The sequence below is a fragment of the Anolis sagrei genome, chromosome 1 (genome assembly GCF_037176765.1).
Source record: "Anolis sagrei isolate rAnoSag1 chromosome 1, rAnoSag1.mat, whole genome shotgun sequence".
Taxonomy (NCBI): Eukaryota; Metazoa; Chordata; class Lepidosauria; order Squamata; family Dactyloidae; genus Anolis; species Anolis sagrei.
The window spans coordinates 247880094-247905411 of record NC_090021.1 but is presented as its reverse complement, the minus strand read 5'-3'; the positions used below and the strand labels follow the sequence as shown (position 1 = coordinate 247905411).

The following is a 25318-nucleotide window of genomic DNA, read 5'->3' as shown; positions in this document are numbered from 1 at the left end:
AAACCCAACTTATTAGTGCAAACCAGAGTTTCTCAAACTGCCCCTCCAGATGTTTTGGACTTCAGCTCCCACAATTCTTAACAGCTGGTGAACTGGCTGGGATTTCTGGGAACTGAAGTCCAAAACACCTGGAAGAGCACAGTTTGTGAAACACTGACCTCTTTGGTCAGGCAAGATAATGAGCAAATGATTGCACAAATATTATGCATGAATAGTTGCAAAAAGAGTTCCCCATTGCTAGATAAGAGAATCTAGATTGTTTTTATTCTTGAGAAGAAAAGCTTTGCAGTGCTGCTAAATTTAAATAATTTTTAACTAAAACTCAGTTATTTCTATTTTTTAACAGCCACTTATGCTACAGAAGCTTGCAGCATCATTACAAAAGAGCTTTTTGCCCCATGCTTTTACTATCTGAGTCCTCTCCCCTATTTTGAACAGTGTAGAAGAGATACCTGTAAATGTGGGCAGCCCTGTGTGTGCTCAGCTCTGTCCCATTATGCCCACCTGTGCCAAAGATTTGGAGTGCTGATAGACTTTCGGAGCAATGTCCCAGAATGTGGTAAGTGATTTTTCTTCATGAAATCAAAGTGTCATCTTTTTTGTTGTTGTTTTGTTTAAAATGTTAATTCATTGGATCCTGTTGGTTGGAGCTGATGTTCCTTCAGGCCCCTTCCAACAATATGTCATTATTCTATTAGTTTAATTCATTCTCTTGACTCTATAGAGCAGTGGTTCTCAACCTGGGGTCCCCAGATGTTTTTAGCCTACATCTCCCAGAAATCCCAGCCAGTTTATGAGCTGTTAGGATTTCTGGGAGTTGAAGGCTAAAAACATCTGGGGACCCCAGGTTGAGAACCACTGCTATAGAGCAGTGGTTCCCAACCTTTGGTCCTTCAGGTGATTTGGACTTCACACAATTTCTAACAGCTGGTAAGATGGCTGGGATTTCTGGGAGTTGAAGTCCAAAACAGCTGGAGGACCAAAGGTTGGGAACCATTGCTATGGAACAAAGGGTAGAAAAGGAAAAGTATTACTGCTGTTCTAGGAATTCTTCAACAACCTAGCTTTAGACTTCATTTAGTACTCACTACCTCTGAGGATGCTTGCCATAGATGCAGGCGAAACATCAGGAGAGAATGCGTTTAGATTATGGCCATATAGCCCCAAAAAACCTACAACAACCCAGTGATTCCGGCCATGAAAGCCTTCGACAATACATTCTTCATTTAGTACTGCTATATATCAGGAGAATATTTGTATTAATATACATTTATATATTAGCATATGTACACAGTTTTAGAAGGGTTGTGAAACAAATTCAATCTAGTTGTATTAAATATTGCTTTGCTCATCCCCGCTCCACCCAATTGTAATTCTATCAAAAATACCAAAGTAAAGGTGATGTAAACTGATCTGAAGGCCTCAAGTACAGAACTTTAGCAGTGGGAAATGAACTCAAGAGACTGTCGGGGTGTTTTGAATGCAGTTTTCCTGCTTCTTGGCAAGGGGTTAGGCTGAATGACCCATGACATCTCTTCCGACTCTATGATTCTATGACTGTTAGTAAAAAAAGAATTCTGGTTTGCTCCAATGAATAATTTGGATATTTTTGTAGCAGGAAGTACTACTGTTGGTATTTTGTTGGATATAAACAGGGCGATATGAAAACATATTTAAGGCTAGAGTCCTGTGCATGCTTTTCAGAGAATAAATTTCCCAGGTCACAATGAAATGTCCTTTTTAGTAAGCCTGTGCAGGAACTGGTATTCACGATTCCATCCAGTGAATCTAGTAAATCTTACCACAGTATGTGGGATGAAATGTGTTAATAGGCTTTTGAGAGCAGATTTTAAAAAATGCACTTGGCTTGTAATATGAGAAGTCTGTTTCATTTGGTTAGCTCTTTCATGTGAAGATACAAAGGAGTACAGTACCTGTGCATCTACCTGCAGCAGAACCTGCCAAGCATTTTCTGCGCCAGAGGTGTGCACTGATGACTGTGTTGAAGGCTGCACTTGTCCATCAGGAATGTATCTGAACATCAAAACTGACAGATGTGTGCAACAGTAGGTATACTCTGTGGTGATAACATTATCACTTTGTAAATGTCTATGCCAGATCTTGCAGAATTTGGTTGTGTGTTCTCCCCTAAAATAAATGGCATGAATTGAAGAAGCAGAAAAATGGGGATAAGTTGGGAAAAACTGCAAAACAGTTAGCTTTTCCAGATAATTCACCAAGTGCCCTAAAAATAGAAGCAGCTGAGGAGTGGTGAAAATATGGAGGTTGTTGAGGCTTTTTATTTATTTATTTATTTATTTATTACTTGCACTTATTTACCGCCACTCTCAGCCCAGGGGGCGACTCGTGGCGGTGAACAACAACATAGAAAAGACAATTTACAGTAATCAGAACAATACATAACATGCTACTACTACTTGACATATACTTATACTAAAAATCCGCTTCGTCATATCATGGGTCATAGTCAGTCTCATAGTCGTGGTCCATTCCGGTCATCATTGCCAAGATATAGCACTCAGTTAAAGGCCAACTCGAAGAGCCATGTTTTCAGGCTCTTACGAAAGGCCATAAGGGAGGGCGCCTGTCTAACTTCAGCAGGGAGGGCGTTCCACAGCTGGGGGGCCACCACCGAGAAGGCCCGCTCTCTCGTCCCCGCCAGGCGTGCCTGTGAGGCAGACGGGATCGAGAGAAGGGCCTCCCCGGATGATCTCAAGGTCCTCGTGGGCTCGTAGGCCAAGATGCGGTCTGCAAGGTATTTTGGGCCGGAACCGTTTAGGGCTTTGTAGGATAGTACCAGCACCTTAAATTGGGCCCGGTAGCAAATCGGCAGCCAGTGGAGCTGGGACAGCAGGGGCGTTGTGTGCTCCCTACGCCCTGCTCCTGTTAACAACATGGCTGCCGCGCGCTGGACTAGCTGGAGCTTCCGGGCCGTTTTCAAGGGCAGCCCCACGTAGAGAGCGTTGCAGTAGTCGAGGCGGGATGTGACCAAAGCGTGTACCACCGTGGCCAAGTCAGACTTCCCAAGATACGGGCGCAGCTGGCGCACGAGCCTGAGCTGTGCAAATGCTCCCCTGGTCACCGCTGAAACCTGGGGATCCAGGCTCAGTGACGAGTCCAGGGTCACACCCAAGCTGCGAACCTGAGCCTTCAAGGGGAGTGCGACCCCGTCCAGCACAGGCTGTAACCCTATACCCTGTTCGGCCTTGCGACTGACCAGGAGTACCTCTGTCTTGTCTGGATTTAATTTCAGTTTGTTCGCCCTCATCCAGACCATTACAGCGGCCAGGCACCGGTTCAGGACTTCGACGGCCTCCTTAGTAGCAGGTGGGAAGGAGTGACAGAGTTGGACATCATCTGCGTACAGATGACACCGCACCCCGAAACTCCGGATGATCTCACCCAGCGGCTTCATGTAGATGTTAAACAGCATGGGGGGCAGGATGGAGCCCTGAGGAACCCCACAGGTCAAAGGCTGTGGTGTTGAACAGGAGTCCCCCAATAACACCTTCTGGGTACGGCCCTCCAGAAATGACCGGAGCCACTGCAAAGCAGTGCCCCCGAGACCCATCTCTGCAAGGTGCCCCAGAAGAATACCGTGGTCGACGGTATCGAAGGCCGCTGAGAGGTCCAGGAGCACCAACAGGGACACACTCCCCCTGTCTAGCTCCCGGCGCAGATCATCGACTAAGGCGACCAAGACCGTCTCGGTACCATGTCCCGGTCTGAAACCAGACTGTGCCGGATCCAGATAATCCGTGTCTCTCAAGAATACCTGGAGTTGTGAGGCCACCACGCTTTCCATGACTTTGCCCAAGTAGGGAAGATTGGAAACAGGCCGAAAGTTTTCGAATTTGGTGGGGTCCAGTGATGGCTTCTTCAACAGCGGCTTTATAATAGCCTGTTTTAGGCTCGCTGGAATCTTGCCTTCCCGAAGGGAGGCATTCACCACCACCGTTACCCACTCGGCCAATCCCCCTCTGGCCTCCTTCAGAAGCCAGGATGGGCAGGGGTCTAGGATGGACGTGGTGGGCCTCATTCCTCCAAGTATCTTGTCCACATCCTCGGGCTTCACAAACTGAAAAGAATCCAACAAAATAGGACAAGCAGGTGCTTGTGTCACATCCACAGAGACTGCACTTAATGTGGCGTCCAGCTCAGAGCGGATCAAAGCGACTTTGTCTGCAAAGAACCGAGCAAATGCTTCACAGCGCGTGACCGAATTGTCAGGGCTCCCACCTGAGGTAGGGGGAGTTAAAAGACCTCTGACAATCCGAAACAGCTCCGCCGGACGGTTCTTTGCAGACGCAATAGTAGCCGCAAAGAAAGTTTTCTTTGCGGCTTTTATTGCCGCGGCATATGCCCTTAGAAAGGACACAAACCGTGTCACTTGTTTACCAATTCACTCCAAATCGTAAGAAAATGTCATTCCAGCACTCTATGATGATTTTTCTAAGAATCCCCATACTTTTGTTTCTCATTTATTGAATGTATCATAAGCAATCTAGGTAATGCAGCCATCAACTTGTGCAACCACCTGAGGAACAAGTGAACATTAGATGATCCTTGCTGGTGTAGCGTGCTGCTCTCACAGTGCCTGGCCACATGGCTCAGGAAAATTCACAAGCACTAACATATAGCCTTTGATAAAGGAGCTGAGATACAGCTGTCATGATGTATAATCAGTGATACCTTACCTTCCAAAACTTCCAATACATTTGCTGAATATGTCATAAGCAACTGTACTGGCCAGCAGACAGCAATCCATACACTCACTTTTTTTATTCAAGCAGGCTTTTAAAGATGAAGGCTTTTAAGATCAAGTCAGGGGGTGCTGTGGTTTTTAACTCTGAATATGTTTTAATGGTTTTTAACTGGGATTTAAAAATACTGTTTATATTTAATTCTATTTTAATGTTTGCATATTTATATATCTTAAACTATATGCTGATGCTTTAATGTTAAGCCGCTTTGGGTCTCCTGCAGGAGAGATAAAGCAGGGCGGCCGGGGGTGGGAGGGGTGGGGGGTGGGATTAAATAAATATAATAGTAATAATATTCTGATTTAATATTGCTACATTGTAATTTGTCATGTGATACTATAATAGTGAGTTGGTTAGTTAACTAACTTACAATGAAATTACAGTTAATTTGATTAGAGCTCTAAAATCCACTGTGGAAGAAACAGACACATTTTTTTTATTTGATAGATTTATTTGTTATGGGCATTACATACATTATCTTAAGAATGAGATAGAAAACAGCTCATTGCAATTAGAGAGCAGTATTTGTTTTGTGTGTCACCTAGTGATATTTAAAACAAAGTTTTTGTGTTTTGTTGCTGTTGAAAGGAAAATAGGCATTCGTTGTATGCGTTATAATTTGTATTTCCATAAAACACCTTGACTTCAATCTTACCTTGCTTTACCTTGATTTGAATCTTAATGATAGTACGAATAAATAATGTTTGCAGATTTTTTTGCCCTTAACAAGAAAGGTTGTCTTAATTTTTGCCACATTGAGAAAATGGCTAATTACTTAAAAATTTTGTCATATTTTGGCGTTTTTTGTGAAAAAAATCCTTTTGGTGCAAAGAAATTGTTTGGCTACAACACTTCTTTACTCCTCTTTAACAGACATGAATGCCCCTGCTATTTTCAGGGAATTGACTACCCACCTGGGGAAAATATAATTACATCTTTAGGAAAATGGTAAGATATTTTCAAACTTTTGGTAATATCTAATGTTGTCTGAGGATTCAGTCAAGCTGGCAATCTGAGAAATAAATGTTTAGTAATAGATGCAGTGCTTGATTATGTTTCCCTTTTTAGTTTTTCAATATCTGCATAGAATTCGAATTCTCTTCCTTGAGCAGAAAAACTCCTTCAATCCAGGAAATATTCTCCCATCTACCGATGGAAGAGAAGACAAAGTCCATTTTTACTGATTTCTCCTTACTTTTGCGATCCCCACATTGTTCCAATGCTATATTTGCTACAATGGTCCAGAAGCTCTACCAACTTTTTGGAGTAGTTCTTTGAGGAAGTAGAAGGAACTGCATAGGAGATGGGCAGTCCGCAAAAAATGGCAGTCTTCTCTTCTATTAGTAGAAATGTCTTGTGATCGAAATTCTCCTGAGGGGATGCTCCTTGTTACAAAAAGTTTAAGATCCAAATTAATGCATTATATATATATATATCGATCTATGAATACAGATCTTAGACTGAATGAGATAATTTAATCTGTGAAGGTCTGTGCTGTATTGATATGTTCATCTTTATGTTTAATCAAATCAAAAGCTGCCTTTTTGAAAGGGAGAGAATGTTGCCAAAATGAGCTCCATCTTTATCAGTTCTCATTGTGTTTATAGAAACATTATTTGGAGAAAATGTGAAATGTCGTTTTATAGAGGAACTATAGATAGGTTCAGACATTAGAAGGAGGCGTGGGACCATTCTGCTAGGGCTGGCTCAATACTGCGTGGTTTTTCTCATTTTTAGTGTCTGCTTGTAGGTTAATAGTAGATAACTAAGTTGGGAAACCTTAAGGCTTTCCATTCATGTTGAAATCTGTACTTGTAAACTTACCCAGTTCTAATGTCTATCATAATGGGCAACCTATATTTTGGGACATTGGGATCCTGGTTCCACCTTTCAAAATGACATTTCCAGAAAATAGCATATATGTAATCAAGCTCCTTTTTGATGAAGAACGTTGACTTATTATATGTTTTTCAGCCATTGCAGTGATGGAATAATGAGCTGTGAAGAAAGCAATGTTGGTATGTGAATTTAACGTTATATTTTTACCAGGAATCCCTGCCAGAAGTGTCAAGCCTTGTGTGTGTGTGTGTGTGTGTGTGTGTATGTATGTAAAGATTTGGAAAAGGGATAAAGTAGTTAACTTCAGTTGCCACTAAGTTTTTTCTTACTAGAAACATGGTAATATTTGGGGACCTATAATATAACAGAAGTAGTGGGAAAATAAAGATAAGTGAAGCTAATACAGTGGTTTCTGAAATGTCACTTTTAAAAAATTAACTCAAAGTTTGTTGGTGACTTGTATGTGGTAAAAGATAAGACATGTAGGCACAGTTAAGATATAATACTTCCATCATCTTAACTATTTTGAGGATTTTGAGGGAGGCACAGTTCCTTCGGTTTCAAAGAGCCCTCCTGTTCTGTCAGCCTTAAATATGCTTTTGAGTTATATCAGTAGTACTATTGGCAGTACTTAACATTAATGAAGATCTCCTGTACTCATGGAAGCAACCACAGTTGTTAAATTTAGGTGACCTGCAGGGTGCTGGTGAGTTTGAAAAAGTTGGTGACATTAAGAAAGAAAACAAAAGCTGCAGATTCTTGAATCTACTGAGTTCAGTGGAAATGATATCTACAACTGTACTCTGTTGAATCAGCCTGAAGTTCTACCCTGCATAGTATCCAATCTCCTGTAGTGCCCAGCCAAATGCCTCCAGAAATACCACGGACATGGGATGAAGGCAATACCCTTCTCCTGCTGTGGTCCCTATGAAATGGTAATCCTGGCAACTTTTGATCACTCACCCTTAATGCATTTGTCCAATACACTATTAAGCCAATCTAATTATGTCTTGTGAGAAAACAGTATTTAAGTACTACTAATTTTGAGTCTCCTATCAGTCAGTTTATTTCTAGTTACATGGAATTCCAGAATTAATTCAGAATGGAGTCTGATTAGGAGCTTGAAGAAAGCATACTTTGTAAGTAGCATACTGAACGTGACATTTATCTTTACGTTCTGTCTTTATTTTTTCTTTATAAGTCTATGATTGTCCAGATGGTCAAATCTATATAAACTGCAGTGATCCACAAACCATGAAACTTGGTAGGGAGCGAACATGTGAAAATCATCTACTAAACCTCACTGTCTCTGCACATCTTCCCTGTTTTTCAGGATGTACATGCCCTTCTGGGTAAGTAAAATGTTTTTATTAGTCTTAAAGGTGTCATAAAACTACTTTTGCATTACCTGTTAGTAATGGGATGTCTGGATTTGTATAATAAAGTCCCCATATGTTGATGCAGTCTCTCCTTGTATAGAAATAAACCTACAGTTTTTGCAAGTGCAGGAACTCAAGATTATGGCATTTAGCCATAGAGAAAGATAAGTAGCATTTCAAGATCACATATCCATTTGTGCATTGAACAATACTGAAGGGTTCTCCTGAAAAGATGGTTTTGTTGATATTGTCTAATATGAGGTTTAATTGTAACATTTACAGAGCAAACTGTTTTAAATATCTTGGAAATAACTTATTTATTAAATAAAGCTTAACATCAGCAGTATTTTAGTGTATGCATTTTCTGCATAGGTACATATGACCCTGAGGCTTACAAAAAGGAATGGGTGAATTCCCCAGAATGATTAGGTATGGGTTGAGCTCATGTAAGTTATGCTATAAAAATGCATTCATTTTATTTATTTAAAAAGTATTTAGATGCTGTTCTATACTCAAGGATCTTGGGGTGGTATAGAATAAAATAAATTTAAGCAGTTTAAAACAATGAAAAAATGTAAGCAGGCTCAGAAACACAATAAACAAAATAACAATGTAAAAGAAGACAGTTTTAAAACTGCTTAAGATAATTAGAAACTATACACATGTACTGATTTGAATAAAATCAATGCAGCCCAAAAGCCATATTTTGCTTGTCACTGGAATCATACCAGCACTAGGGTCAACTGGGGTTGTAAGGGGAAAGTACTGAGTCAGTGGGGTGCTGAGGCACAGAAAGCCTTTTTCCACATTCTCCCACAGTGTATTTCCTCCACTGATGAAATGGAGAGGAGACTCTCCCAGCACACCTCAATTTTGGGGACAGAAATATAGAGGGTGTGGATGTCCCTCAAGTACAGAGGTTCCAGACTATTTAAGATTTCAATATCATTTCTGGCATCTTGATTTTGCCACAGAAGTATATTAGCAATCCATTTAATTCCTTAAATATTGGGGTTTTGTGGTCTCCATATGGTGTTTGATCAGCAGTCTATCTGCTGTATTTTTCATGAGCTGCAACTTCTGAGTTATCTTTAAGAACAGCCCAACATAGCAGCGGTCTGCTCAGGTTACGAGTGTATGAATTATTGTGGTTATCCAGTTATCCAAGAAAGAAACAGTTGAAGCTGGTCCCAAGCCATAAAGTCCACCTGTATTTCCATTGACAAATAAGTACTCCCTCCTATGAATCTTCTTCCTCAGAGGGAATGTAACGCCCCTTCTACACTACCATGTAAACTCCAGATTATCTGCTCCAAAGAACTGCAGCTAGGTTGCTCACTGGAGCTGGCTACAGGAAGCAGACAACTCCCCAGTTGCATCAGCTCCATTGGCTGCCAGTCTGTTTCCAGGCACAATTCAAGGTGCTGGTTATGACCTTTAAAGCCCTAGAAGGGCTTTAAAGGTCATATTTGGCCAACTGCATCCCCTTGTACGAACTTGCCTGGGCTCTGAGATCTTCAGGAGAGGCCCTTTCCTCGGTCCCACCTCCATCTCAAGCCTGATTGGTGGGAACAAGAGAGAGGGACTTTTCAGTGGCTGCCTTTCAACTCTGGAACTTCCTGCCTAGCGAAACCAGAATGGCCCCCTCCCTGTTGTCCTTCTAGCGGCAGGCTAAAACCTTTTTATTCAGGCAGGCCTTGAAAGAAGAAGGTTATTAAGATCATGTCAGGGGATCCTGTGGTTTATATGTTTTATGGATTTAATCTGAATTATTTTTAATGCTAATGAGGTTTAATGCTGTTTTAACATCTGTATATTTGTATATTTTAAATTGTGTGCTAATGTTTTTATGTTAAGCTTCTATGAGTCTCCTGCAATGGGAAATAATAATAATAATAATAATAATAATAATAATAATAATAATAACAACAACAACAACAACTGGATGCAGTGTGGACTCATTTAATCCAGTTCAAAGCAGATAATGTGGATTATTTTGTTTGAAAATCTGGATTGTATGACAATGTAGAAAGGACCTAACACTCACACAGTTGCCAGAGTTAATGAACTACCAACCCACAGAGTCTCTGTCTTACTGGGATTCAATGCTAATCTGTTGGCTATCATCCACCCCATTACAACTTCCAAGAACTAATCCAGCACTTGCACAGCCTCAGATGACACTCCTGTCAGGAGCTTTCCAATGCCATTCCCTGGAACTCATTCTGTAGATAGAGAGCAGAACCACTGCACTACAGTGCCTCCTGTTTCCGTCTGATAAGGTTGGTCCGGCAAGATACCACAGTCAAGTTCAACACAGTAACATTTTCCTTTCTTTCAGCCACAGTAGGTTGTCAGTCAGAAAAATGACTAAAACCAGACTGAAAAGAGTTGAGAAAATCATTTTCTCAAGGAACTTATGGCATTACTTAGCCATGACACACTCAAACACCATACTAACAAGGGGCATATCCATAGAAAAGGGTGCATTACAGCCTCCTCCAAGACTGCAGGCACCATTCAGTGGGGCATTTATCACCCTCTGCCCCTGCATCAGTCCACTTTATCTACATTTTAACCAATATAAGCAAGATCAAGCTTACATATAGTAGGGTGAGTTGATTCGAGCATACTGACCACATCATCAGGCTGCACCAACTGAAATTGATCACAATTTAATGAGATGAATCACTAGACATGCCTCCAAATTCTGCAATAATCGTGTCATCAAGTTTTGAACAAATATGAGAAGCATTCTTCTCGAAGTATCCAACAAATTTATCACAGCAGGCAACTGAAGGCTCTCTGAGGCTGATCCCAATAAATTCCTCACATGTTAAGAAAGAATTGCTTTCCCCAATTTCATCTTGACATTTCAGTTCCCTGTTCTTGAACTGTATCTTCCAATGACAGGTTTAAGGAATTGGGAGTGATTTTCTATGTCTTTGGTTATGGCAGTCCTATTGTAGAGTATTATTGGATTTTTTTTTTTGCCATTCCTTCTTCTGAAGGTTAGAGATTGTGACTTGCCTGAGATGAGCCAGTGGGTTTCCATGGTCAAACCCTTAGACTGTCCTAATCTAAGAGTGAAACTACTGTGCAACATTGGCTCTTTAAGCTTTTGCTAAATCCATATTAAATGGTAATAATAATAATAATAATAATAATAATAATAATACAAAATCTATAGTTGTATCCTGTCCCATCTCCCAAGGGAACTCAGAGCGGCTCACAATTATACAACTGTGTTAAAGTACATTTTTCAGGATCCTTTGTTTTTGAATAGCTACCAGTTCCACTTTTGAGATACCAGGCATGAGATCTTGCAGATGGGGCATCTACAGTGGTAGGAATGAATATATTGGAATAGCTTTCAAGATATTTTAAATTCAATTCATGAGATATGCTAAGGAGAGGTAGATACCAAAGTTCAGCCTCTCATTGCCATCATCATTAGTATTTATCTGAAAGTCAAGTTAGAAAAAGAATGAATATTTTTCAGATTTTTCTCAAACAAAAAAAAACCCATTCCTCATTGTAATAACAGCTGGTGTACTGGATCAAATAACTTATAAGAAGCTTAAATGAATTCCTGAAATGTTTGAAAAAATCATCACTTTCTAAATTACACACAAAAAATAATGATTTCAATGGAGTTCAAGAATGTTTCTTATCAATAGCCAAAAGAATTACAGAATTAATGCCACAGGAGGAATGTAATTTTGAAACTCTACCTTTTGTAACAGCAATGCCATTTTGTTGTTTGAGTGAAATACACAGTAGCTAATGTATTTGGGTTGTATTTTTCATTTCAGATGTAAAAATTATGTGGTAGAGAGAGACACATAGACAAATAAGCAGCAAAAGACCTCATCAATATTTAGTGGTGATGGTTTTCTGGTAGTGCATACATTTTTAATAGATAGAGACCACATCAAACACAAGCAACTGCTAGCCTTTGAGACATAATGGACCAATTCTAATCTGGACTTGCCTGGTTATGATACAGATGCAGTCTTTTGAGAGTGTACCTTTAGTCCCTTTCCCACTGTCTGAGCTAAGTATGCTAAGTATGGCTTACCTCCAACTTCCCCCATCCACCACTGACTCTGACCTGTGTGGACCCTATCCACAGGGGGCTTACCATTGCTTTCTTCTGGGGCTGAGACTTGTAGCTCTCCACTTTTGCAGGGTTCAAGGTGCACCATGTCCTTGACAGTGAAAAACCATGAATTATATATTTTTTAAATCCACTGTTTTTGTAACGAGAGAGAATACTTCTATAGGGATTTCTAGAAGTTGACCATAGACTACCATGAAGGACCTACAAATGTCTAGAGAATTGACCAAGTTAATGGTTGACCATAGAGTTGTGTTGGGGAATCTAGAGGTTCCTAGAGAAACCATATTAATAAAATCTATGAATAAACAAACCCACAAAAGTTAAATCTGCAAATTTGGATGGCAAACTATAAAAATGTGGATAAGTGGGCAAAGACAGTGCAATTATGAGAGAGATCATTAACTCAGATAACCTTTTTATCATATGAAATTATTGGGAAATGAGTAATTGTAGTGGATTCTGTAGCAGAGTGATGTAAACTGGCAAGGAAGTTGAACAACAACCAGTCCCCAGAGTTATGTAAATATTTGGTGGCCATTATTTTTGTTTTCTTCAATGAGCAGTTTAAGGTAGCAGTATAGTGTCATCTGCATATCTTAAATTGCTCACAGTCTTTCCTCTATTTTTCACCACTCCTTCCTCCAAGTTTAATCCTGCTTTATGTGTAAATCTTTGCAAGGTTTATTGACCCCCCTCTCCTTTTTTCAAAGCATGGAAAATGGTCCTTAGTGAAAACTGTTAGTGGGTGTGCTTAAATTCATGTGTGTATGAATATCAATCACTGATGGTAGTGGCTGTTATTTGAAGATGCCAGAATGGCACATCATTGAAATGCCAGTGAAACTGAATCATGTCTAGCTGAATTATAGGATCTGTGAGCAGGTGTGTCATTTCAGTTTATCTGTAGGCTGCATATTGAAAATTTGACATTTAGAAATAATGGCAGTCATGAAAAAAGGCATTTGTCATCTAAATGGCATTTTGTTTTTATGAATTCTTAGATCACTGAAATCAATCTGGCTGCTTGGCTTTTCAAGAGAGAAAGCTGTTAGCACTTGTTTTATGCAGTATAATATTACAGAGATGAAACTAGCACTTTGGTCTTGCCTTGTCAAAGTGATGCTCTTTCTTTCTGAATGTGGCCTATTTAGTTGGTAGCTCAAACCAGTGGGAATTTTCAGTCATGTAGTTCATTATCCTCATCCAAGAAGCGGACAGAACACTTCAGCAGTACTTTCTACAAAAAATCCTTCATATGCTTTAAAGAAAATTAAAAGATGTAAGAAAAATGGTGTGTTTTCTGAAGTTGCTACAGTTCTCTTGATGAAATAACTGGAGAACCTGAAAAATGATTTGGAAAAAGCAGACGTGCTGAGGAAAACCTGGCTATTTTTCCTTGGCTCAGTCTACAATGGGCTAATTCATCTTTTGATAAAAGTGCTCCTGTGAAACCTTCAGTGCCATTTATGTCAAAGCATTGAACAAAACAGGAATCGTGTGAGCCACTTTGTAAAAAGTTGCATTTATTACAATGGCACTGATTATATCTTGCACCAAAACATGAATGCTCACTGACTGATTTCAGATTTTGTTTTCTAGTCTAGACGGGTACTCCCTCCCTTCCTAAAAACATTCTCCTATGGGAAATACTACAGGGAAAAGATTGTTCCTGAAATCTAGGAATGGCTAGATATTTTCTGGCATCAAGACTTTACTCAATGTCTTTCATAAGATGGGGTGTGACTCTTTTCAATCGCATACAGAAATAGAAAAGGAAGAAATAAAAAATAATTGACAATGAACACTATTTTATATTTTTATAGCTTTGTTAAACATGGGGATGCATGCTTCAAACCAGATGAATGTCCATGTTCTTGGAAAGGGAAAGAATATTTTCCTGGAGACAAAGTAATTTCTTCTTGTCATACATGGTAAGTACCAACTTTATTTTGATACTTCATATTCCACCTTCAAAAACAATGATTCTGTGTTGCTATTTTGGTATTTACATAGCCTTTATCATCATTGAAATTAATATTTCAAAATACATTCAATAGGCTGGATGCTAATAATGGGGAAATAATGAAAAATAATTAACAAAAAAGAAAAATAATTTCTGATCATGGGGTTTACCTGGCAAGATTTGTTCAGAAGGAATTTGCCAGTGTTTTCTTCTGAGCCTGATAGAATATGACTTGTCTAAGGCCACTTGGTGAGTTTCCATGGCTAAGCAGAGTTTCAACTCTGGTTTCCAGAGTTATAGTCCAGTTATAGTCCAGCTCACAAACCATTATACCATACTAGTCCATGTTCACAACTGTAACAATTTAGGAACAAACACCCTCTATCTGGAAGCACACATTTTAAACTTCTGTCTCTTTACCTGTTTTCTATTTTGAACTGAAACCAAGGACTTTTGGAACCATAAGGAAACTCTATTATAGTGATAAAACAAATAATAGGCTTTTATAATAATATAACTAATCTCCGAGTTATAATACAATTTTTCTGAACCACTTTATATTTAATTTAGAAGCCCAGATATGATGATGATTGATGATGATGATTGATGATGATGATGATGATGATGGTGATGATGATGATGGGGATCGGCACACTGGGTGCAGTGCCTAAAGACCTTGGCCTGCACTTAAACACAATCTGCGCTGACAAAATGACCATCTGCCAGCTGCAGAAGGCCACCTTACTGGGATCTGCACACATTATTTGCCGATACATCACACAGTCCTAGACTCTTGGGAAGTGTCCCACATGTGATCTAATACAATAGCCAGCCGAGTGACTGCTGCGGACTCATTTTGTTGTGTTTCTAATAATAATGTGCAGGTACAACTGTACCAGGAGCTCCAATTTTGTTTGCTTTGCTTTGAAGCTTTGTTGCAGTCCTAAGTTTCAGGGACTCTGCAGATTGGTGGCTTCTTTTGGCTGCAATCATAGGGCAAGCCACCTGTCAATTATAGTTAGGTTCCCTAGTCCCGCCCCCTTTTGGGTTTTTGGAGGGAATAGGAGCCTTTTTGGGTTCAGTCCACACAGAGAAGCTTTCCATGCAGGACATAATACCAAGAGCTCCTGTAGAAAGCTTCGTCTTCTACGGCTTGGCCAGGGAGATATACAGCCTACAGCTTGGCCGGGGTTATACAGCCCTACAGCTTGGCCGGAAGATATACAGCCTTATAGCTCCTTAACTGAGGGACTTCAGTCAGCCATCACTGAAACCTGAACTCCTTTTCCCTTGGAAGTCTACAAAGCTCTGCTTGGTAAGGGTCACTCGCGGTAGCCAGAAGCAGTTGGTACCAGGTGTAGGGGCTCCACGCCAACAGAGGCAAAGACAGACTGCCCAGATTAGAAGTTAAGGATTTCCCCATTAGTTACAGTTAAGAAGATAGTGCCTGTTCCCTGTGGACAAGACTGAAAGAGCCAATAGACTGTTAAGAAAGCCTTAAAGTACCAGTTTGTTTTCATTAATAAAGAACTTTGTTGAACCTTTAAGCAATCTAAAGACTCTGTTTTAAGGAAATCCAAGGGCCTTTAATCTGAGGCAGCCCCGGCGTCCCGTTGGGCACACAGAATTTATGTCCTGTCTACAGTCTTATGCACAGGCCCAGCGTGCGACAGCACAAATAATAATAATAATAATAATAATAATAATAATAATTTTTACCCGCCTCTCCTCATGGCTCAAGGTGGGTTACAGAATAATTACAACACATAAACATTGCAAAAATACCACAAATACCCATATTAAAATGTAGTTCTATAAAGATACATATTAAAATGTTTTTCTATAAAATAAATATGAAAATACACAAAGGAGCCCTCAGTGGCACAGTGGGTTAAAGTGCTGAGTTGCTGACCAAACAGTTGTCTGATCGAATTTGGGGAGTGTGGTAAGCTCCTGCTGTTAGCCCCAGCTTCTGCAAACCCAGTAGTTTGAAAATATGCAAATTTGAGTAGATTAATAGATACCACCTTGGCAGGAAAGTAACGATGCTTCATGCAGTCATGCTGGCCACATGATCTCAGAGGCACCTATGAACAACCCCCCAGAATTGGACATGACTAGACTTAATGTCAAGGGAAATCTTTTACTTAAAATACACAAAACAGAGATTAAACAAAAGACACGTTTAAAATTCATGCTTAAAAACTGACTGGGTAGGTTTGCTGGAAGAGAGAGGTCTTTAGATGGTTTTTAAAAAAATCTGACAGCTCATTTATCTGTCAGAGCTATTCCAGCAGGTTATTCCACAATCTTGGGGTGGCAACTGAAAAGGTCCTCTGGGTGACAGTCGCCACTTGGGTTCTGGCTTGTTGGAGTAACTGCCCGCCAGAGGAACTAAGTGTTTTGGGGCAGATTGTATGGGACAAGGCAATCCTTCAGGTAACCTGGACCCAAACCATGTAGTGCTTTAAAGATCAAAACCAACACCTTGCACTTTGCCTGGAAACTAATTGGACTGTAATCCCATCCAGAACTGATAGATACACCTCCATCCCCAGATTAGCAACCTTTGTTTTGTTTGGATTAAGATGGCAAACTGTTGTTTCCATATGCGGCTTCTTCCCATCATCCATGTTGAGGAAAATAGTATTGCAATGTTGCATCCATCATAAAAAATAATGCATTGAGGAGTTGCATAGAAATAGCTTTGACTCTTTAACCTTTTTATTGAACCCCTGATCTTATCATATTCCTTATCCCAGTATGGTCTATTAGTTCCATCTTGTTTCCACTGGGTCTACAAAGCCTCCAGGCTGTTCCAGTCAGCACTAGCCAATACTTTGTCTGGATGTCTTTGCCCACTCCAGCCTTGTGCTGACTTACCACCTCTGCCTCTTGTCAGGTTCTCAATATCTGCTCTAGAAGACATTTCTAGCCTTTTGGGCATCCGATGAAGTGACTTACCAGCCATCTCTTCTTGGCAGGAAGGTAAAGCGATCCCGGGTTACCACCCCTGTTTCCCAAGGCCTGTACAGTCAGTGAACATTTGCACACATTATCTTCCCTTTTGTAAAGGGAAAGAGAAATTATGACGATAAGAGGCAATGGGTTTTTTTCTTTCTGCTCAAAAGGAAACAAAAGTAGCAGAGAAGAGTAAAAACAGGTTTCTTAATTACACACAATAGAAGAAGATGTTAGTATTTCCTTTCTTCTAGCTCTCAAATAATAAATGTTTGTGACAGTATACACCTTCAGTCATTGACCACCAACATGTTAGAAATCTACACTGTGCCTTACTTGTGAATACTTGTTTTATAGAATACTCAATGTGAGCTAAAATGTAAATTTGTGCTATTATTGAACTGTTATTGGGAGTTTGTGATTTAGGCTAATGGTAACAGACCAAAAATTGAAGTTTTAATTAATACCCATTGATATAATTATTGCATATGAAGGGAAGGATGCATTTTTATTATTTGTTGAAAATTCACTTGTAAATTATTATTATTATTAAACTTTATTTGTACCCCGTTAGCATCTCCCGAAGGACTCGATGCGGCTTACAAAGGCCAAGGCCTCAACACACAATACAACAATACAAAACCTAAGGCAAATTAAAAACAATTAAAGCAATATAAACAACAAGCAATAAACAATACACTAAGACACAATAAAACTGGGCCGGGCCAAAGTAATGGGTACAGGATTAAAAGTGCTGATGTGACAGGAGGTATGTAGGATTATAGGGCAAGTGCAGTGTGCAGTGTGCAGCAATCTTAGTTTTAATAAAGTGCTTATGGGACTTGGTATTGGAGATTTCCTATTCTGGAAAGGCACATCGGAACAGCCAGGTCTTCAAGTTCTTTCTGAAGACTGCCAGTGTAGGGGCCTGTCTAAGATCTTTGGGGAGGGTGTTCCAGAGTCGGGGGGCCACCACAGAAAAGGCCCTGTCTCGTGTCCTCACCAAACGTGCTTGCGACGCAGGCGGGATCACGAGCAGGGCCTCTCCAGATGACCGAAGTGAGCGCGTGGGTTCGTAGACGGAAATGCGGTCATGCAGGTAGGATGGTCCCAAACCGTTCAGGGCTTTGTAGGTAAGCACCTGCACCTTAAATTGGGCGCGGAAAATAAACGGCAGCCAGTGGAGCTCCTTGAACAGGAGGGTTGACCTCTCTTTGTAAGGGGCCCCAGTTAACATCCTGGCCGCTGCTCGTTGGACCAGTTGGAACTTCCAAGCCGTTTTCAAGGGCAGCCCCACGTAGAGCGCATTGCAGTAGTCCAATCTGGAGGTGACCAAGGCATGGACCACCCTGGCCAGATCAGCCTTCGCGTGGTACGGTCGCAGCTGGCGCACAAGTCTTAGTTGTGCAAAAGCCCTCCCAGACACCGCCGACGATATTTACGATATTTGTAATGATTTCAAATAACATAAACTATAGAAGAAAATTCAAAACAGCATCTGTCATATCAGTGTCTCAAGTGGATTAGTTTCTTTCTGCCCGAATGTTTTGATATTTTCCTTTCCATTTATTCTGTTCTTGTTCTTTGTATTGCTGTCAATGATGGGGATAGTGCAGCTCTCAAAATGTTGTTACACTGCAGCTCCCAGCAGCCAATAGTTAAGAATGCTGGGAACTGCAATTTAACTGGAGGACCACAGAAGTTCTGCGTGTAGTTTATCATGGCTTACATGGTATTCCCTGACTGCAGAAGTTAGGATGGCTCTCATCTTGCAGCCCTTCTGCTGGCAGATGAATCTTTCTGGCCCCATAGACTTCTGGGAAGTCCTTTAATATTTTTTTTTGCTGACTTTTATGTTTTATTCAGTAGCTTAATTGCATTTCAGGAATACTTTCAATATGTTTTTCTGTGGTAGATTGACGTGAATTAAAATGAGGATTTGAACAAACTTAAATTATTGTTCAATAGAATGTGTGGTACTTATTAAAACAGCTTCAGCATGAACAAGATAAGGCTAATCTGGGCTGCTAATAAATAGAATATATTTACACTAAAGTAGGCCCACTGGCAATAAAAAGTGCTACATTATTGCCTTATATATTATATAATATACATCCAGCATATAGCCATGCTTGTATCTGCTGTAGATATGTTCCTGCTGGGCTGCAAATACCTTAACTTGAATATGACTGAAAGTAACTAAATAATCTGAGTTCCAGCCCCAACATATATTATAGAATTGTCCTTGAGCAGTGGTCCTCAGGTGTTTTGGTCTACAACTCCCAAAAATCCCAGCCAGTTTATCAGTTGTTAGGATTTCTGGGAGTTGAAGGCCAAAACATCTGGGGACCTACAGGTTGAGAACCACTGTCCTAGAGGATCTAGCCATACTTAGAAAGGTATGCTCTCTAGAAATTAATTAGGTTCTTCAAGGTGATTCTGTGGTAACTTCTGGGGCAGCATATAATAGAAGCTCCTGTAGTACCTAGCAAATTCCTAGAAAGGCCATATTTCCCCATGTTCAGTTAAGTGAAACCACACATGTGCATTCTGTGGTTACATGGTCATTTCTGTACTTTTAAATTGAGCTGCCATGTTGCCATTTTTGTCTGCCATTGCATCATTCAGTTTTGTCCAGAAATCTGCTCTGGAAATGGAGGTAAATACATAGAGTACTCTTTTCTGGTGTGTGTCCCATTTCAAAAGAACTGCCTGTTTTATGAGTGCACTGTTTTATGCTGGTAGATGTTCTCTAACTCACTAAAATGTACACACAGACTGCATTTATACAGGGGCTCTGGATCAGAACTATCAACATCTGGAAGCAGATAATTTTAGTATTTTGTTTTCATTGGAATTTATCAGAATTATTAAAACATGCCAGATTATGGCCACTGTTGAAACTGTTGATTTTTCTCTTTTTTAGTATCTGCCATCATGGATCTTTTGAGTGCACTTTCCACCCTTGCCCATCAATGTGTACTACATATGGAGATCGCCATTACAGAACTTTTGATGGGCTTTCATTTGATTACATCGGAAATTGTAAAGTTTATCTAATTAAGGTAAAACTTTTTAATTGGCAGACTTATTGATCCTTATTTTTGACATAGGAATAAATGGTGCAATTTAAAACTTAAGAGAGAAAAGTGCTAGTCTCTATAATCTATTACAAAAAGGGATATTATGTATGAATGTATATGACTACCACTACTGGAAGACAACACTTCACCTCTTAGATATCAATACACTTTTCGGTTTTGTGTGCTTATATGCTGAACTCATGTTTGCTTATGATGACCCCGTGAATTTCGCAAGGTCTTTTAAGCCAAGGAATATTCAGTGGTAATTTTTACCAATTCCGTCCTCTGAAATATAACCCACAGTACCTGTTATTTATTGGTGGTCTCATTTTCTTGTAATCCAGATACCTAGAGAAGGCCCCAAATTTGACAGCCAACATGACTGGTGCTTAAATAGGAAACATGTTGAAATTGACTGGGAACCACAACCTTGCACACATTCTTGCTATCAGAGTATGCCATAGTAATGAAAATACTTTGACTCAATTCAAACATTTCCCTTCCACATGTTATTCTTACAAGGATTTGAGACAACACTGTATTTGGATGACACCCCACCCATACTAGATGGAATCTGTATTATGAGTATTATGTGGCTCATAACATCTGTCTCAATGAGAGAATCTCCACTCTCTGTTTCAATCAGTTGCTTGTTTCTATACCTTTGTATCCAGATATCCTATAGTCACAATTTCTAAGTCTCAGTCTGCCTCAGAATGTATACTACTGTGGCTTCCTCTGCGAGTTTCAGTAGTGTTTTCTCATTCAGCTGGCAAACCTGATAGTCAGCCTCCAGTCTCGATGATTCTAATTGTTCTGTTCTTGATTTGACACTGTATGATGTCAGCTCTGCTCAGCACCATGTTATATTTCCTCCAATGTAGACTCCCGAAGGAGACAACAGGGACATCTTGGCAGGGTCCTCATACAACAAATAGTTCAGTTGAACCTTCCACTTCTTTCCTAGATCCACTTGTAGGGAATCAGAACCCCATTTCCCTGTAGAATAACCTTGGCATATTTTTGAAGCAGAGTTCTGGAATGGCTTTACTTTCAAATTAAAGAAATTGAGCTACCCCTCCAAGACCCAGTTTTTAAGGGATTGAAACTCCTATGACAGTTATCCCTATATTCTGATATTGTGGAAAGTGGCTTGCTATTATTGGCAGATTCTGGCCTCAATTCTCTCCATTTTAAGGAGAAACAAAAACCACTATTGAGTACAAGAAGAGACTGTGCTGTGCTTTGTAAGCATCCACAACCAAATTCAATTACTGCCAAAACAGCACAATCCAGGTCCCTCTAGATCATGAGAAGTATGGTATGTTTGTTTTCATCATTTGCTTGTAAGTGTAATTGTCTGCTTTCCCCCCTCTTCTGTAGAGTTCTTCAATTACTAGTTTCTCCATCATTGTAGAAAATGTTAACTGCTTTAACACTGGAATAATTTGCAGAAAGTCTACTTTCATCAACATTGGAAAATCATTCATAATATTTGACGATGACACTGGAGATCTGGTAAGCTCTAACAATACAGAATGAAAGATATATTGGTTGACTGTAGATTTGTGTGTGTGTGTGTGTATGTATAGTATTTGTTTTTTTCACCACCTAGTCCACAAGAACTACTGATGTGATGAACAAATAAAAACTAATTAAAATAATAAATCACATTTAATATTACCTAAAAACCAGTGCTATGTGGTCTGTAAAATGCAACATGACACCTGTCTGGCTACTGCATTTTGTACTAGCTGCATTTTCTGAACATTTTTTAAAGGCAGCCCTATGTAGAGTGCATTACAGTAGTCTAATGGAGAGTTAATTAAGGCATGCATGAATTACTGTGTCCAAATTTGCCACTGAAAGATTCAGGAAGGATAACAGGGACAGAGTCTGCTGTCCAACTCGCAGAGTAAGTCATCCACCAAGATGACCAATGGATAACAGGAAATCCAGGAACCAAAGCCCAGCAGATAGAAAGGGCCCACTGTACAATAAATAACATTTACCTAAATCAAAAATGTAAATTGGTTTTTGAACATTAGCATAATTTTAAAAACTGTTTTTAAAGTTATTTACTAGCAATATGTTATTTGATTTTTTTGCAGTCTGTTAGTCTGATTATTTATTTATTTATTTTTGGCCAGAGTCCATTGAGTTACATAGACAAATTACAGCAAATATATATATGGAAAGCTGGGTTTTTCACACTTGTTAATTTTCCTAATGAACACATCACAGTAATGTGGGATCAAAGAACAACTGTTCATGTGGAGATAGGGCCTCAATGGCAGGTAAGCAAAAATCTCATTTTCTTATTGTGGGCATGAAGTATTGATAGTGAATCTCTTTGAAATTTTGTTGATTTAAGTGGGAGATGAATGTTGTTGAATTCTCTCACTAAAGTCACAGTTTGAAATGTCACAGGGTTTTTTTGTCTTTGCTTTTTAGTTGCAGTATTGGGAGGGTCGCCTAATTTACTTGTTAGTTCAGGCTACAGTAATAAACAAAGATACTTAATACTTTCAAAACACAGATTTGAAAGTATTAAGAAAACATTGTTCTAGGTAACTTAATAAGCACAGGATGAAAGACTATCTCATGTCTAAGACTCATAACTAAGAGAAAACAAAGTGAAGTATCTATATTACTTTTATGCCCATAAACACAGAAACACACACAAAGACATTTCTGTTACTGGATATATTATAATAACATTAGAAAACTTTTTGGGGGGGGGGGGCAAAATTAGAGATGCTATCTGGATCATAGTATTTTCTATGTTTTAGCAAAACAGTGTTTTCAGACTGAAAAGCTTATATATTGTAAGAGAAAATTACTGAAGCATTGCCTGTCTTTTTCTCTATAATATACAGGGTTAGTCAAAATGCATAGGCCAATAAGCCATTCAATTGAATGGCAGATTGGCCTATGCATTTTGACTAACCCTGTATATCCAAGTGTTGTCAATGTCTTCACAAGATATTAGTCATTACAGAAAATGTCATATAAGTTATTGCAATACATTTACATCAATTTATAGATAATTTCATATATGTTATTTTACAAAAGTCTACAAGCATATTAAAATAAATTTATTCTTGGAGCAAAATAGTATCTAAGACGCAAAGAAAAGCACTCTATTTTGGAATAGAAAATTATAAACTGTGATTGCTAGTCAATAGCTAATGAAGTATTTATGAACTCTACTTAAATTAGTGTTTGCTAAATCCACATACATCTGTTTAAAAATTTGTGAGTACAGTGAACAAAGCTGCACACAGTTCAAACTGCTACAGTGCACTGCCCTAATCCAATCCATCAAAATCTCCTTAAATAAACAGGCAGTCCCCAAGTTACAAACAAGCTCTAAGACATTGATGGGCATATTTCGGCCCTCCGGTTATTTTGGACTTCAACTCCCACAATCCCTAACACTCTACTGGCATTGATGTCCAAAACACCTGGAGGGGTGAAGTTTGCCCATGCCTGCTCTAGGAGGAATGCAGTGATTGTTTCTAAATTGGGGTTATTAAATTACTGGACTGTTACGCCATGCTGCGGTGGATTTTATCCCTTCAGGAAATGAATAATTATTGTGGTCTTTTGTATGTTACTAGCTGATCATATTAATTTTCCTTTCTAGGGCGAGCTGACTGGCTTATGTGGAAATTTTGACTCAAAAACAATAAATGAAATGAGGACTCCAGAGAATTTTGAGTTAACAAATGCACAAGAATTTGGGAGTAGCTGGGCAGCAGGAGAGGTAAATAAGAAGTGATTTACCATTCATATAATTTCATTATTTTTATTGTTAAAACCAAATATCAAATATATATATCATTCTATAGTTCAAATTATGTTATGTGTTTTGCAACATACAAAGTGACATAAATGACACATATGTCAGCTTCATCCCTTCTTAATAGCATTGGAGGAATGACATTATTGGAGGAATAGCTTCTGAACTCAAAGAGTGGTGGTGATACATTTTACCAGGGCTTTGAAATCCAGAGAGGACTTGTCCAGATAATCTGTGAATTGTGTTTAAAGATTTTTATAAAACCTATTACTTTTTATCTATATCTTCTTCCCATTTTCCATGTTCTACAGTTCTCTATGTTGGGATTGAACTGAATGTAAAACAAATTATTGGTTGCTTTGAATATAAGCATATAAGGAATTATCAAAAATTTTGGGCTGCAACTGTTGCTGTGAGTGAATTCGATAACCACTTAGTATTCTGCAAATAGTATGAGAAGCAGCATTTTGTCGCAATTTGGCAGAACAATCCTGGATAACCCTTAAGATCTTACTTTTTCAGCTCCTTTTAAAATGTCACAGATTTTCCTGCCCCTTCCACTTTTATTCTCAGCTTCCTTCATTGGTTCAAACTGAGTTGGAAGTACAAAAGTAGCTTTAATCAACTCAGGAAGGAAAAGCCTGGCTCTTCCCAGTAGGTTCAGACTAAATCAAACTGCTGCAACATCTTTTAGGTTGTTGTGTTCCTCTTCATTTATAACTTTTGTCACCATAATCACTCAGAGATTGTTTGGGCCACATGTTCCAGTTTTTATTTGTGAAATGTTGGAAGTTTTCCTGTCCTATCATTCTTTTTTTTGACCTGCCCACCAGTTGCTTCTCCCTATGTAAATACGAAGACATTTGGGAGTTGGACTTCTTGATATAGTAGATCATGTCAGATGTCAGTCTATATCACAATGCTATCAGTGTAAGTTATATTTCTTGATTATTTAAACAGCTAGAAAATTATATGGGTTGTAAGAATAATTTCTGATGTATGTTTTCCCCCCTTGAACTCAGTGTGTAGACAGTTCTGACATTCGGCATCCATGTATTTTAAATCCACTAAGAGAACCATTTGCCAAGAAGGAATGTGGAATACTATTAAGTGAAATATTCGAGTCTTGCCATCAGGTGGTGAGTTATCAGCAAATGAAAAAAAAACTTTTCATGAAATATTTAAAAGAGTAGTATCATAAGCTTATTATCTACCACACTTTAGAATAACACAGAACTCCTGATCTTTCACATATAGTATATAATCCTGAGCTTTTATGTTACTTGAGGTGGATGAGCACGCATTTATCTTCCATCGTTGTAATGAATGTTCATCCCTCCTTGTTCATTTGTCCTCAGAGCCAGGCATTGTGGTTGAGGCA

At 39.2% G+C, this 25318-nt stretch overlaps 1 protein-coding gene across 1 annotated transcript in view; it reads left to right on the top strand.

Annotated features, from left to right (window-relative positions):
- Positions 1-25318, top strand: part of OTOG (otogelin) — a 141236-nt gene that overhangs the window by 41096 nt on the left and 74822 nt on the right. Inside the window, exons 19-29 of the mRNA XM_067466655.1 lie at positions 347-559; positions 1901-2066; positions 5658-5732; positions 6759-6802; positions 7825-7975; positions 13949-14056; positions 19976-20114; positions 21516-21650; positions 22283-22429; positions 23782-23901; positions 24960-25076. Coding sequence (XP_067322756.1) covers positions 347-559; positions 1901-2066; positions 5658-5732; positions 6759-6802; positions 7825-7975; positions 13949-14056; positions 19976-20114; positions 21516-21650; positions 22283-22429; positions 23782-23901; positions 24960-25076 — 1415 coding nt within the window. The remainder of the gene's footprint in view (positions 1-346; positions 560-1900; positions 2067-5657; positions 5733-6758; positions 6803-7824; positions 7976-13948; positions 14057-19975; positions 20115-21515; positions 21651-22282; positions 22430-23781; positions 23902-24959; positions 25077-25318) is intronic.